Source organism: Penicillium waksmanii, assembly GCF_028829765.1.
Source record: "Penicillium waksmanii strain IBT 27052 chromosome Unknown utg000005l:1.0-5232799.0:1.0-5237142.0, whole genome shotgun sequence".
NCBI classification, from domain to species: Eukaryota; Fungi; Ascomycota; class Eurotiomycetes; order Eurotiales; family Aspergillaceae; genus Penicillium; species Penicillium waksmanii.
The window spans coordinates 3093383-3107383 of record NW_026643252.1 but is presented as its reverse complement, the minus strand read 5'-3'; the positions used below and the strand labels follow the sequence as shown (position 1 = coordinate 3107383).

Below are 14001 nucleotides of genomic sequence, written 5' to 3'. Positions count from 1 at the left end.
TTGTCGCTACCTTTTCTACGACCCGCTACCTTTTGCACGGGTTCTCTTTTTGCACTTGATTTGATACCATCTAGACCACATATCCGTGGTGCTGGTCCCGCCGGTTTTTGGGTTTGCGGGCCGGTGTCCTTAGCATGAACTTGGTCTGGCAACAGGCTGGGATCGGATAGCTTTGTTTTTATAGTGGAAATATGCATCATGCATGCTAGAATAGAACAAAATATGCTCCATTGCATCTCAATTGTCTACCCGCGGGAACTCAAGTAAAATCTTAGTAGCGTTTCTTCTGGCTATTTTCAAGTTTCATTCATGATAATCCAAATTTATGGACGCTAACGAATAAGAACAAGAGAGATCGCCTTTTTTTTTAGGTCGAGCCCTCGGATTCCAATCGTCATGCGGCAGCCACCACTGGTTCCGGCTGTTCATATTACAGAGCAACTCTCTTCAAGTTGTTCATCCAGTCCCCAGCAGTCATCCTGTCTCGCCATTCGATCGTTTTCCACTTTCCCTTCTCGCATCCTGGAAGAGCTTCAATCTTCATCTCATGATCCGGACGGGTCTAGAAAGCAATCGCGAACCTATCAACAACATTGATGCGAGTCGGATGGTAGCTCTGCAGTGAAATGAATGATAGATCACCTCGAACAGCATGAGGGGTACTTGTGGTGGTGGCGGTGATGTTGCAGTGTTTCAAGCTGCATATTAACGAACACGATGTTTATGCCTCGCATATGCACTATCTAGCCTAGAATCTACCGAGGAGATCTTCGGATAGCCTCCTTACTTTTAGTCACGTACTTATGATCTTTCAATTTTTCATTGCCTTTTGGCCAGAGCATGATTCATTATTCGATATGTAATCTGCTGGTACAGAGCCATCACAGAGCCGAGGTTCCACTTGGCACTTACACTGTCTGATCAGTGAAAGGAATTATTTAGTCTGCCATTAGAAGGTGGTCAATAATGGTGGGCAATAGGCAACACCGCTGTATTTGTACCACCAAACATCATCTCTTTCAAGCTTCCACACTCCCCGATTTCTCAATATTTCTCAGAGGCTTCTATTATTGGTTCTTTATTCATATTCAGAAACAAACCCAATTTTCAATGGCATTAACTATGAAATTAAATACTGACCACTGTGACTCTGCTTGCAATTCTGCCCGCAATAACACTCTACTCATCGACATAACTTTGCAGTAATTCAACAATTTCTAGGCGGCCATTTGACCTCGCAGCCATCAACGCTGTTTCTCCAAATACTTCATCTCGGTGAAGAACATCGATATTATCTACTGCCAAAAGCAGCCTCACTGCGCCAATATGTCCTTGCCTCGCAGCACTGATCAACGGAGTGATTGCCTCCCAGTGCCCAGCATATCCAGCCTTCTCTAGCTCAAGAGCCTCTTCTGGGAAGGCATCATTGTAGGTTTGTGTATTGACATCCACACGCTCATCTCTTTCATACGCAAGAAGCAGTTTCAACGCCTCTTCCTGGCCGTATGTCGCGGCCCAGAATAAAGCGGTCCGGCCATCACCATTATGCCAATCGATGCGATGGCATGCAAATGAGAAGAGAAATATGAATTCCTCCTCTCGTTTCATCCTGAGTGCTTTACACCTAGCATGATCCAACTCCTCGCTCGATCTTTCGATTTTGAAAAAAGGCGATTGAAGAAACCCTTTCATCATCTCCGTGCCTCTGTCCAAGGTTTGAACAAACGGGTGGCCGCACCAATTCCCCCAGGATGTATATTGGGCCGACTCCAGAGGCGGATGCGGACTTGCCCCAGCTTGCAGCAATATCCGCACGACTTCTATGTGGCCGGTCCGAACCGCGAGGAACAGAGGACACTGGCATACCGTGTTGGCCGTATGCCATGGTCAATGAGCTGCTTGATTATGTTGACATTGCCAACTAAAGATGCATCCAGCATTGGGCATACATGGTCGTACCTGGTCTCAGTGTCAATATTTTGATTTGCCAGCAAGACCCGAACAACTTCTTCCTCCTCGGCGATGATCGCTATATCAAGGGTGTCGGGTGATCAGGGTTACCACGTCGGTTGATTTCAATTGCGTCGATGCCCACAAAAAGCTTAAACATTTCCACATGTCCTGCTGCAGCGGCCAGGAAGAGGGGGGGTGGCGTGGCTCTTGTCGTGCACGAGCTCATTATACAGAATCTCCCGCGGTTGAGCCAGTTCTTTCCTGGTGGGCGGATGTTCGGTATTGATATTCGCGTCAAATCTGAGGGCTTTGCGAGCAGACTTCATGTTGCCGTTTTCCGCGGCCCAGAGCAATGCGAGGTCCGCATTTTGCCTCCACAGGATCGAGTCGAGGTCCTGGTAGAAGCGCTTGTTGGTCTGAACTAGAGCGCTGAGGTCACTCGGTGCCAAAAATCTGCCTATGTGAATGATGGGCTCTGGCGGAATATCGGAAATAGTCACGTCAAACATTATATCAGGAGATGATTTTTGGAGAGGGTGAGATCGCAAGGCTCTAATTGTTAAGAAAGTCATATTTGCCAGGCAGGCTCTGTTTGCTATGCAGTTCCTTTTAATATGCAGTCTCTGTTTGCTAGGTGGACTCGTTTCTAAGCACTCCATATTTGCTGAATGGGCTCGTTTGCTAGGCAGGCTCTTGGCAGAGGCGAGTGAGGATGAATCTCTACATGGCCCGTAAACTGTTCACTTTCCTTTTTTAATATCTATTCAGTGAGGGCGAATTAAAATAACTGTGGATACCATAGAGGAATCATAATTCTATCAGGAGTACTTTAGTAGCAGACCAAAGATAGTGAACGATGGTCTTGAATATTGCTCTCCGTCTTCAATGGAAAATAGTAGTTATTCAAGCCCATTTGGGTAGTAGCATGAGCAATCACATACCATGATTCTGCTTTGAAAAAACCATGACCGTTTGTTACTGTCACGGTTGACCACCATGTATCATTTCAGGTACTCGTACTAACAATCTGAGGATACCTACTCACCTGGGCAGGTATACGAGATGCCGACTGATCCGAGTTGGAATGTGCTCATATTCAAGAACCCACAAGACAAAGCCCTTTGGTATTCTCTGTATGGGAAGGTAGAACTTCGGAATAAATGTTGCATCTCCCTTGCTTCAGCCACGGACCGGCTCTCGCGAACGCAATTTCTGTAACATGCCCAGGTGATGTCAGAACAAGCAGCACTATTGCCCGGGAATTCCGTTCTCAATCCGCTGATCAGCTCGTAGAGCAATTCACTCGGAACAAAAATCCAAGGACTAGGTAGAAAGACAAGAAAGGCAATCCCGATCTACAGCCGGTCAGCAACTCCACAGGATAGCTCACTTCTTGCTCGTGTGACACATCCACAACCTCACACCAGCCCCAACCCTGGCTCCAGCCACCCAGCACTCCAGACAAAGCCAGGTCACCCCTGTTCCATGACGCACAGTGCAGAGCTAAGCATTAGCCAAGCCCATGCACTCGAGGCTTGTATCACGAGAAAGCGGGTCAATCGGAGGCAGCGTACGTGCGGCATGGCATGCTGTATCATACTGTATACCGGCGATGTACGAGGACGATCTTTACATTGTGGCTGGCTGGCTAGCTATGCACAAGCTCTCCTGACTAACAAGAAACCTTGGGAAAATGCTTGGTATGCGGGCTTCACGCCGGCACTTTGGTTGGTATGCTTGTACACGTCCACCGTACCCGCTTCGGTGAATGGATTTGCGGTGGACGTTGAATACGAATTCATCTGTTACTGGCGTCTAATTTGGCTGTGCTTGGATATTTTTTTGGATGGTACGGAGTACTCGCAACGGTATTTCAAGTTGTGGCCATTGTTCTCTTTGTTTTTGGTGCTCACCGCTACTTTGAAGGATGAAGCTTTCTTGTCCGAGTCAGGACTGAGTTTAGCAAAGCTTCCAAGTTCAACTTAAAATGATAGAGTGCCTCGGAAATCGAAGAAATTATCAGCGGCGATAATGGTGGGTTCCGCTGGCATTGGTGAGACATAGATATGGGGAAGTTCGAGTTCAAGTTGGTTACTATGCGGTTATCCACAGTACTATGAAGCCCTTGAGGCATCCTACTACTGGTAGGCCCCCCGGGAAATAGTATATGTCAAGTTCAGGTCCAAGTTGTCAACAACCCTGGATACCACAGTGGATCATACTATAGCAGCATCCAAGAAATCTAATAATATGAATACTACTAGTACTAGTAGCAACCGATCTCCCGTAACGCTCTGCAGCCACAATCGAGTTAACCTTTCGTCGACTGCACGATGCAAAAACCTGCTTTGCGCTGAGGTGAGACATCAGCTTGGGTTGGTGGATTCAGCGCATGCTCACCGCCACATGCGTCTGTGAAACCATAACTCGATATGTAGTACCTAGGTCAACCCATTGGCACGAACAGCGCCGACAGCACGCCCACGCCCACGCCGACGCCCACGCCTTACCTCTTTGTGGTTCGGATGTTTTTGCCGAGAGCGCTCGTGCCCATGGGGCTACGTAGTGCGGCAGGGGAAGGGGAAACAAGTAGTAGTTTACGATCGATCGCACGGGGGCTTTTCTTTCTTTGCCCTTGCGACTGACTGGGGGTGGGGGTGTTGGGGTTGGGGATGCAGATGGGGATGCAGACTTGCGTCAGGTGGATGCTTATCATACCAGGATTTTGCTGTTAGGTATATGCAGCGAGACTGGTCAAAATTTCAACGTCAGATGGATGGGTATCTAGTATGGTGATATTCCGGTATGGGCTGGAGAGAGATTATACATGTAAATAACACATTGGTCTATACATCGAGAAAAATCGAAGAAACACAGTAGGAAAAAAAAGTACGATCTGGATCATGTACAGTTTGTTGTGTAAGTAACTGAGTGAGTGTGTGCACTTGTAAAACCCAAAACATGGAACCCCTCTCTAGATTGATGCTATCATGGAAGAGATCTAGGCTGGCTAGAAAGCAGGAAAAAATTCAAGGCATTTATCATCATCTCTCATCAAGGTCATATAAAGACGGTGTTGAGGTGGTGGTAAGGTGCCGCTAGACAGCGGAGACCCCGGGGGAGGAGAAGGAAGAATTAGGACAAGGAGAGAGAAGAAAGGTGACAACATGACACCGGCGGCTACTGCGCCCAGGACTGGCGGAAATAGCCCTCGTCCATGGGCGGAGTGGAGTCATCGAAGAGACTGGATGGCCAGACGGGGAGCGAATCCTGCGAGGTAGGCAGATTGTACATGTCCTGCGCAGGGACCGGCTTGGACTCGATTCCCATGCTAGCTTGCAGCCGATGCTCGAGCGCGGCGGTGGACTCATTAGCCGACTTGAGGAAATCATCGATGTTGATCGACGCGAGATCATTTGACGAGAGGAGCTGCGCTTGAGGCAGTCCGACCAATGAGGAAGCGGAGCTGATGCGGAGATGGTCCATGTCCGATGCCTCACTGACGCTGTGCAGATCGTGCACGTCATTGTTGCCAGTGTGCCCGAGACCGGGGAGAGGTCCAAACTCATCGACTTCAGAGATGTCGCCAGAGGAAGACGGTGGCGGCAAGCCTGAGGGGTATGAGTTGTAGTCGAAGCTGGCATAGGACGGTGTCTGCGTGCTTGTTGAAGCAGGCACGTCCGAGTACAAGGGAAAGCTTGACCAATCGACTGACGGTGCACCCATGCCGGTCGATCCCTGAGGCACCTCGGAGTCGGGGGACGTAAAGTAAGGGTCGTGGTAAGGATCCTGGAATGCCATGCAGGTGATCGGAGAGTTGGTGGTCGTGGTCGGGAAGGTGGTATATGTCGAGACATCGAGCGGCGGAGGTACGCTGGTGATGATCTGCTCCAGAGGGAACTTTTCCATAGTGGCGGGAGCAGATGTTGGATTGGTAGCATTTTCTGCGGGCTTTTGATCCATTGCAGTAGTCGGCCTAGCAGGGGCGGCAAAGTTGTCTCAGGAAGGATGGGCCGAGGGGGGTGGTGCTCGAAACATCGTCCGTGGCTGCAGCGGGTACACTGTCGGGAGAGCCATTCAGCGAGGTTTGTTGTGACTGCGATCGAGGGTCTATTGACAGGCTTAGAGGCTCGTGAATAAATGCCGATTGGGTAGTCAGAGGGAGGTGGTCCACCGATCGACGAGGCAAGTCGGTCGGGTGGTGGATAGTATGAGACCGTGGGATTGTGTATGGCAATCCGCACTTGTGGGCCATGTCATTATGCTTATGGGCGGGTTTATGGTGACCGTCACGGAAGATTGTCAAGGTTGATTCGGACTTTGTTGACGTGAGGAGAGGCTTCCGTGGGAGTTCAGCAGGAACCGACGGATGAGGCACGGGCAGGCCGGTCTCCGGTACAGGGTCGAGATGAGGTTCCTTCTTCAGCGCACAGGTGCAGCGCTGGCCATGACTGCAGGCGCAGTCAGACGAGTCGGTTTTCTTTTTCTTGTGGTCGCCGCACTCGCATTTGACGTGGGTTGTCCGAGACTTGCGTAGGCCGCGGCAGTGGGTACATTGAGAGACTGGGCGGCCTTTTTTGTTGATGTGGGTCAAAGGGCGATCTATGATGGCGAATATGTGAGTTAAAATGATCGGATCGTCACAAAGGAATGAGTCAAAAGAGCGAGATCGACGTACCACTATGGTGACAGCTGCTGACCCGGTGACCCCGGACGCAAGCTTCACAAGCCCACTTCTCACCTTCAATAAGCATCGCGGTGGTTACTGCGAGGCACACATGCGATGAATCGCGAAGGTTGTATATAATTGGGGGTGTAAAGTTAAAATATTCAAAGTCGAAAGGTGTGGTCGTAAGAAGGACCGCGCAATGCCGTCAAGGCGGAATCGACGAGAGTTCAGCCGCGCAGAGGGCGGATTTAGAACAGAAAGCAAGTAAAAAGGGTATCTGAGGTGAAGGTTCCCAATGCGCGGAAGTTCACAGAACGCCGTTCCAGCAGTATACAGTGTATCGTATCTGAGGGATTCTTTTTTGTCGCACGGGTCGCAAGTTGGGAGGTCCCAAAAGAAGAAATTCAAAGGGTATCAAGAGATCAGAGAGTTGAGTGTGAGGCTTGGAGAGAGAGGAAATGAGGAAATTGGGGGGGAAAGGGGGACCAAGCCTACGCACCGTTTGGCGCCGGCCGTGAGACAGGACACCAAGTACCGGTAGTGGCGGCCAAGATAAAAAGCGTTCGATATAGAGAGTCGAGGAACACCCTATGCCGGGGAGAAAAGAGGAGGAAGATGGGGCGAGGGTTAAGTAACGGCGTGGGATTTTCACTGCGCAAGTGGTTGCTGCAGTCCGCCGGATAGAAGGCACAAGGAGCTGGGTGACCGTATTATTACTGTATTGTGACCAAAATCTTACAAGTGCGCTTGACGAGTATTGATCGGGTGTACAGAAGTGTACGGAGTACAGAAGGTGTAGACGCTGTGTACGTAACAGCAATTGTCATTGCCATTGGCATTAGCATTGTTCTCCAAGTTCCCAAGTTCTCCCAGGAGCACCCAGAATGTTTGTACCCAGTATGAAGTATGGAGTATGGAGTACCATCCATTATCCCTTTTGCGTGCGACCTGGACTGCAAACCCCCTTTCGCGGTGTACTTGGTATCCACCGTAGTCGAAGCCTCGGACGTGGCGGTCCCACCAGGCGATTCTGTTTTCTCTGGCTTAGGGTTTATTTGGGCCATGATTCCCGATGGGATCCATTGTGCGAAACTAGTTGATAAAGCCTAAAAAAAGGAGACACAACCTTGGAAACAATACGAGTATGCTAGAAGTACCCTATGGCGTAGTAGGGCAATGTCGCGAGGGCAATCCCTTTTGGGCGCCTGTCACCATATATTAGGTTCCAAGGTTCAGTTCGCTTGGAATTCAAGAGGCAGGAGGATACTCGTATGTATCTAACTGTACTCTGTACAGTCTCACATCATCAGAGCCGCCTTGCGTGGCGGGCCCTGCACGAGTTCCTCCACTCACCCGATGGTCGCCTTGCAGCCCTTCCCACGAGGAGAACATCCAGCTAACAAGAAGCGCGGGAGGAAGGCAGGGGAAAAGAAAAAAACCTGCCGTGCCACCGGTGGTGGACTAGCAGACCGCTAGGTAGAAATCCCACGAACAGAACGTTGGGGACCTCAGCTTAGCCGGCGGAGTCTCCGAGCACGGGCTTCGCACGGGCTTCGCACGAACTCGAACCCCACCCCACGATGGATCTCGCTAGTAAAATCTGGGGCCGCACCTCCAAGCCTTTGTGACACTTGGATCCTTCTCAAGGCGCTTGTTTTTTCAGTCTTCAAGTTCCTTGTTGACCATGGTCGGCTTAGAGATAATTGGATGGGCAGGATTGGTGGTGCCAGGGGATTCCGATCACGCTAAATCAGAATTTCAGGTACCAGATGTTCGAAGAAGTTTCCACGATCCCTGCAAGGCGAACCCACTGGAGGGTGATCATTCGCAACACGACCAGAGTCTCTCGCGCTTGGCGCAGTGTGATGGCCGATCCGAAGGCAGGTTTGCTGCAGCGTATCTCTTCTCCTATTCGAGGGTACCCTAGAGGGTCTGGTAGAACATAAGACAGTGGCAAGTACAACAGACCATGTATGTAGCATCTAGCATGTATGTACTCCGTACATGTACAGTAATGGAACACTACTCGTACAGCAATGATACGGTACTGCATGTCATAGCGTGGTTCAGGGCGGTTCGGATGGCGTCACAGTGCCTGCTTCGGGCGGGCTGCAGAGGGTTTTGGCGGCCAGCGGGTGGGCCCTGATCTGCGTATGCAACTGTGGACAACTCATGCCAATCAGCTTTTGGAAGGGTGTGGATTCCGTTTACAAAACCGTACTCTTTGGACGGTAGGCTGAGGGGCCATTTCAACCGGTCGCTGTATCACTGTGGTACGCCGGGCTCTGCGTTGGCAGTACGAGTAAATCGTGAAGTGAAATCTAATTTAAGGACCCCGTCGGGATGAACTTGACTAATTGCGTTAGTCTCACCAGGTCGAGGTTAATCATGTCGAGAATGCCATCCTACATACAAAGCCGAATCGGCATCAAAATTGGGCTGGTTCTTGTTCTTGCCCATTCCTACCAACACCTAGTCACGTCATGATATGCTTGAACCTTGCACCGAGGGAGTAAGAGTAAGAGTAAGCGAAGACTATTCCTACTCGTTCTCTCCATCCTCTTCATCCTCTGCATCCTCTCCATCGTCATCATCGTCATCCTCATCCTCATCATCGTCTTCATCTTCCTCTTCCGTTGATGAATTAGCCGGGGCCTCCTTATCTTCAAGGAACCCCCGCCGGTACCGTCTAACTCGGTCATCAAGATTCCACAGCCTTATGCCCATCTCTCGCTTTCGCTTGTTTTGGATCGTGTACCTCTCGCGCACCAGGTCGAGAAACTTCTGTTTGCCCTTCTCGTATTTCTTGGGATCTGTCTCGCACCGAACTTGACCTTTCAGTTCCCCCAATTCCTCCACATAAGCCATATCATCCTCGGCGATGTCAAAGCCCATGCAGACAGGACATGCCTGGTCCATCACGACACCACTCCAGGTGACAAGACTCGGAAACATTTCTTCATGATCTTTTTCCTCGGGGTTCCAATGTTCATTGAGGCAGAGAGGGCATAGCTTTCGAAAGTAATCTCGAAGCACGTCCCTGGTAGCAAGTTAACTACACATTCGAGAAATCATTTCAGGCTGATCAGCTCACCTTCCATGGGGGTTGACGGTAATTCGAATATTATCGTATTGACGGTAGATTCTGGCCAAGGGGCGTAGGACATCTTTGAGTGACTTGATCTCTCGATTTTCGGTGTCCTCTTCGTCCTCGGACTCTTCTGGGATATAGTTTACATCTGGCCCGAACATACACCACCGACCTTGTGTGGCCGTTCTGGAATATAGTCCCATGGAGACCATGATGGAATCCGTTCGCGGACATGGTGGATTGTCATCTGGGCAAGATCGCACAATCCAGAGGTCGGCTCCTTGGATATCGATTTTGGAGGGAAAGACCATTATGATGTCTTCAACCTCCACTGGTTCCGCGAGTCTTTCGAACATTGTGGGCAACCTTGGAATCTTGGTAAATTTGAAACGGAATGTAAGTAGCGCAGGGTTGTGATGGAGAGGGAGAGGTGACGGGATCTGAAGGTGGTGAATGGGACAGCAGCAGGCACGGAAACATGGCAACATTCACAGCAGGCTGCTAGCAGTACCCATACTATTAGTAACTGCTATAATACCTGCCTGGGTAGGTGTGTATTCTACATTGCATAGAGTCTACTACACGGGTAGTGTCAAAGTAGATCCATGTTAGTCCTCTCCAGATGCATACTGTGTAAGCAGTCATCGTCAGTATGCAACATGCCAGCAGCCAGAGTACTAGCAAACTGCAGTTTCAAAGTTCCCAGCGGATCAAAGTACCTAGATATACTAGATATACTAGATATACTACCCTAGATGTGCTGGATATGTATAACGATAGTCAGTGGCCCCGGACGGGAAATAGTGTTAATCCGCTGGACACGCAGAAACGAAAGGCCGTCCTCCGCTCCGATGAACTATACCAACTGTATACTCTATCGACTCCATCTCCGTAGTAATGTAAATCCTGTCAGAGATATCGCGAAATGGCAAAATGTTGGTGTTGCTCGATGCGGCCGCGCTAGCCCCTGCGATCGATTCCCCCCGCGAATTTTTTAGTTTAGTCTGGAGAGGGAAAAAAAACCTTGCCTCTTGCACTTCGCGTCTTCACATCCTTCCATCTCCCGGAAGCCCACCCTCCCCCAACACATCAATCCTCCTGCTGTTTTGAGTTCTATTTTTCTCAAAATGAACTCCCGTGAGCAGTCTGATCTGCCTTCCGCCCCCTCTTACCCATCTCCCAATGGTGCGCAGATGGCCCAGGGCGCTATGCAGTACTACAGCAACCGCCAGCTGACAACCGATGAGCTTCTATCGGCTGAACTGTCGCGCGAAACATCCGGCCCTGGCCTTGGTGACGGCTCGAGCAATGGTGTCCATCACGGTCAGTCGATGGTTCTGGGCTCCAACAATCCTGGCGACATGGGTCGTCCCTCGTCAGAGGACCAACACGCGCATCAGCACATCCTCCATCAGTTTACCCCAAGCCAGCAGGTCGGCGTGGACCCAAACCACGACCTTAGCTATGGCGAACAGAGCGCGCGCAAGCGATCGAAGATCTCGAGGGCCTGCGACGAATGTCGGCGCAAAAAGGTATGTCAAGACACTCGCAAAGCGCGACGCGTGACCCACTCACTAACAATTCGATTTCTCACCTCTAGGTGCGATGCGACGCGAGCTCGGAAACCGGCCTGGAAACATGTTCGAATTGTCGCCGTTTGGGAGTTGTCTGCCAGTTCAGTCGCGTGCCGATGAAACGCGGCCCTAGCAAAGGGTAGGATGAACCCGCGCACACGACCAGAAGATGATCCCAACTAATCCACTTGCAGTTACATCAAGGAACTCGCCGAACGTCTTCATACCCTCGAAAGTCAGATGCAACCTGGAATGGTCCAAGATGTCCCCTATCAAGGCATGAACGAAGTTTCCCTCGGAAGAGGTTATCAGGACTTCACATCGCCAGTGGACACAGGATCGGCCAATCGCAAGAGAACCTACTCCGTTTTCGAGGGCCTCCCGAGCTCCTCATTTGCCCAGCCTTCATTCAATACTCGCGGGTCACAGAATGCTTTCGATGGAGCAGATGCGACGGCGGATCCATACAACCCGACTGTCGCCAGTGGCGCTGCGCCCAAGCCTGGGAACCTGTTCTGGAACCCAACTGGGTCGGAGCAAGATCTGCCCACTGGTCTTGAGATGACTGAGCTCCCCCGACACGAAGGAGACGAAGACATGAGCCCCGTCACCCTCGACGAGACTGCCCTCGATGTTTATTACCAAGAAGTTCACACTCTCTTGCCAATTCTCCCACATACCAAAGAGCGCACGCTGGAGCTTCTCCACCAATGCCATCGCGAAGCCCAGGAAATCTTCTGCTACGCGCTATATACGGTCACACGTACCGATCTAACCCGCGTCGCGGGGAGCTTTGAAAGAGTAACCTCATTTGGCCACGCGCAAGACTTGCTTCTGTTCCATACTCGCCAACCATTGATTGTCCACTCGACACCTGTTAACTTGATTTGGCTCCAGAGTCTTTTGTTGATGACCATCGACTGTGATACACGAGGCCCGGATAACTTGGTGGGCAATGATAGCGTGCCAAAGCACACTCTGGTGTCGGCCGCCAGCAAACTGGGATACGATCTGGCCAAGAGTCAGGGCCAGTTGAAGAGCAAGCGTGCTTCAGACCCTGATATTGACTCAGAAGCCAACCTCACTAGACGCATTTACGTGTCGTTGATCATCTTGGCGCGGTGGTATGCGATTAGCGTAGCCGATGCCACTGTCCTCAGTGGACAGGAGATTGGCGGTCGTGAAGATGAACGGGTTGTCGGTCAAATTACGACAGGCATTGCTTGTAAGTTTCAAAGCGCGTTGCTTCAACTGAAACAATCAATACTAATTTGCGCTTTAGCTTATTCGACCTTCCTTTCCGAGATGGTTACATTGGCCACCGTCGAGACTAACGTCTGCCAAACAAATACAGGACTGGGCCGTATGGTCGGAGCCAATCTGGTCGCCTCGCTTGAGCGCCTTTCGGATATGGAGGACATCTTCAAGATCCACGAGCTGCCCGAAAACAGCACAGCCCGCCCTCTCTTCGAAAGCCTTCAATCTCAGCTCTACTGGACTGTGCGTCTATTGATCAAACGCCATGTATTCGTCTACAGTCCATACGAGATTATATACTGCGCCCAGGAAGTCATCAACGAGTTGCACAAAGCAACACACCAGAACCGGCTCCAAACACCCTTCGACCTGCACAGCCTGGCCCTCGCCTCAATGACCCTCCTCGAAGCCACAGTCCTTCCGGAATACGCAAACGAATGCTGGGACTCTTTGCAAAAGGTCGAAGAAATCCTCGACCGACGCTCGAAGCGCGCCGCCTCGGCGGCCGAATTTGAGAACCTTTTCGGCACGCCTAGCTGGGACGCGAAGATCCGGGTCTTCCTCGAGTGGCGCCGCATCAAGTCGCAAGAGAGTCAGCTGCAGGAATCGATCGGCGCCGTCGCAAAGGTCTCCGGCCAAGGGTCCGGTTCTCAACCACCGATGGGACCGAACGAACAACGCTCCCTCCAGCATCTGGCCGATCTCGCCGTTGGTGCCGAGGGCTCCGTGGCTCAGAATGCGCCATCTACCCCGCCGCCAGGTCTTTCTGCTGAGCACGGTGAGGGGTCGCCGAATCTTGCTCCGCAGCTGATGCAATCGCAGAGTGGCCTTGGTCGCGTTATCGTTGACTTCACCATGCTTACCAGAGAGGGATACTTGAATGTCTTCTCTGGCTTAATCTATCGCCGGAACCGTTAGATGTTGTACTACCAATTGGCCTGGAATTTGCTTGCATTTAGCTTTCCAATGACCTGTGCCTTCGTTGTTCCGTTGTCTCTGCTTGGAGTTAGGGCCTGTTGTAGGAAATACCTCTGTCTCTTTTATATGCCTCAAACTCGATTTTCAATATATCCTTTCTCTTTGTCGCATTGGGTTACCTCTCTACCTCTTTTTCGGACGGTTGTTTGCAGTCGGAAGAAATATAATATTTGCTCTTTTTTCCTTGGAATAGCGAAGACGTAAAGAATGCCGGTGGCTGGGCGAGTGTCACGGTCCACGGGTGTTTTGTCTATTCCATTTCTATGCAAAATAGGTAATAGTAGTATGGAGTAGGACTTCAATCAATAGCATTTGGTAGTCAACTGAATTAGTATAATGCTGCTAATGCTATATCAATCAGACATCTTGGATTGGGGGAATCTGTGGAATAATTTAAGTTCGGGATGAAGGATCACAACTTGAACACGCCTGAAAAATAAATATATCGGCAAGTAACGAGATAGTGAAATTGCAACACA

At 50.5% G+C, this 14001-nt stretch overlaps 5 protein-coding genes across 5 annotated transcripts; 1 reads left to right on the top strand and 4 right to left on the bottom strand.

Moving 5' to 3' along the window:
• Positions 1-1179: 1179 nt before the first annotated feature.
• N7481_006068 (uncharacterized protein) lies at positions 1180-2462 on the bottom strand (the record flags this gene model as incomplete). Its single annotated transcript, XM_057265287.1, has 3 exons — positions 1180-1609; positions 1867-2029; positions 2117-2462. The coding sequence occupies 3 exons, from the start codon at positions 2460-2462 to the stop codon at positions 1180-1182; spliced, it is 939 nt and encodes a 312-aa protein (XP_057123007.1).
• A 2671-nt stretch (positions 2463-5133) lies between these two features.
• On the bottom strand, positions 5134-5916 carry N7481_006067 (uncharacterized protein; the record flags this gene model as incomplete). The annotated part of the gene is made up of 1 exon (XM_057265286.1): positions 5134-5916. The coding sequence occupies one exon, from the start codon at positions 5914-5916 to the stop codon at positions 5134-5136; it is 783 nt and encodes a 260-aa protein (XP_057123006.1).
• A 13-nt stretch (positions 5917-5929) lies between these two features.
• N7481_006066 (copper fist DNA-binding domain-containing protein) lies at positions 5930-6707 on the bottom strand (the record flags this gene model as incomplete). Its single annotated transcript, XM_057265285.1, has 2 exons — positions 5930-6555; positions 6632-6707. The coding sequence occupies 2 exons, from the start codon at positions 6705-6707 to the stop codon at positions 5930-5932; spliced, it is 702 nt and encodes a 233-aa protein (XP_057123005.1).
• Positions 6708-9163: 2456 nt separating this feature from the next.
• N7481_006065 (uncharacterized protein) lies at positions 9164-10069 on the bottom strand (the record flags this gene model as incomplete). The annotated part of the gene is made up of 2 exons (XM_057265284.1): positions 9164-9551; positions 9717-10069. The coding sequence occupies 2 exons, from the start codon at positions 10067-10069 to the stop codon at positions 9164-9166; spliced, it is 741 nt and encodes a 246-aa protein (XP_057123004.1).
• Positions 10070-10840: 771 nt separating this feature from the next.
• Positions 10841-13462, top strand: N7481_006064 (putative C6 finger domain protein; the record flags this gene model as incomplete). The annotated part of the gene is made up of 4 exons (XM_057265283.1): positions 10841-11245; positions 11314-11426; positions 11482-12512; positions 12570-13462. The coding sequence occupies 4 exons, from the start codon at positions 10841-10843 to the stop codon at positions 13460-13462; spliced, it is 2442 nt and encodes an 813-aa protein (XP_057123003.1).
• Between the last annotated feature and the right edge of the window lie 539 nt (positions 13463-14001).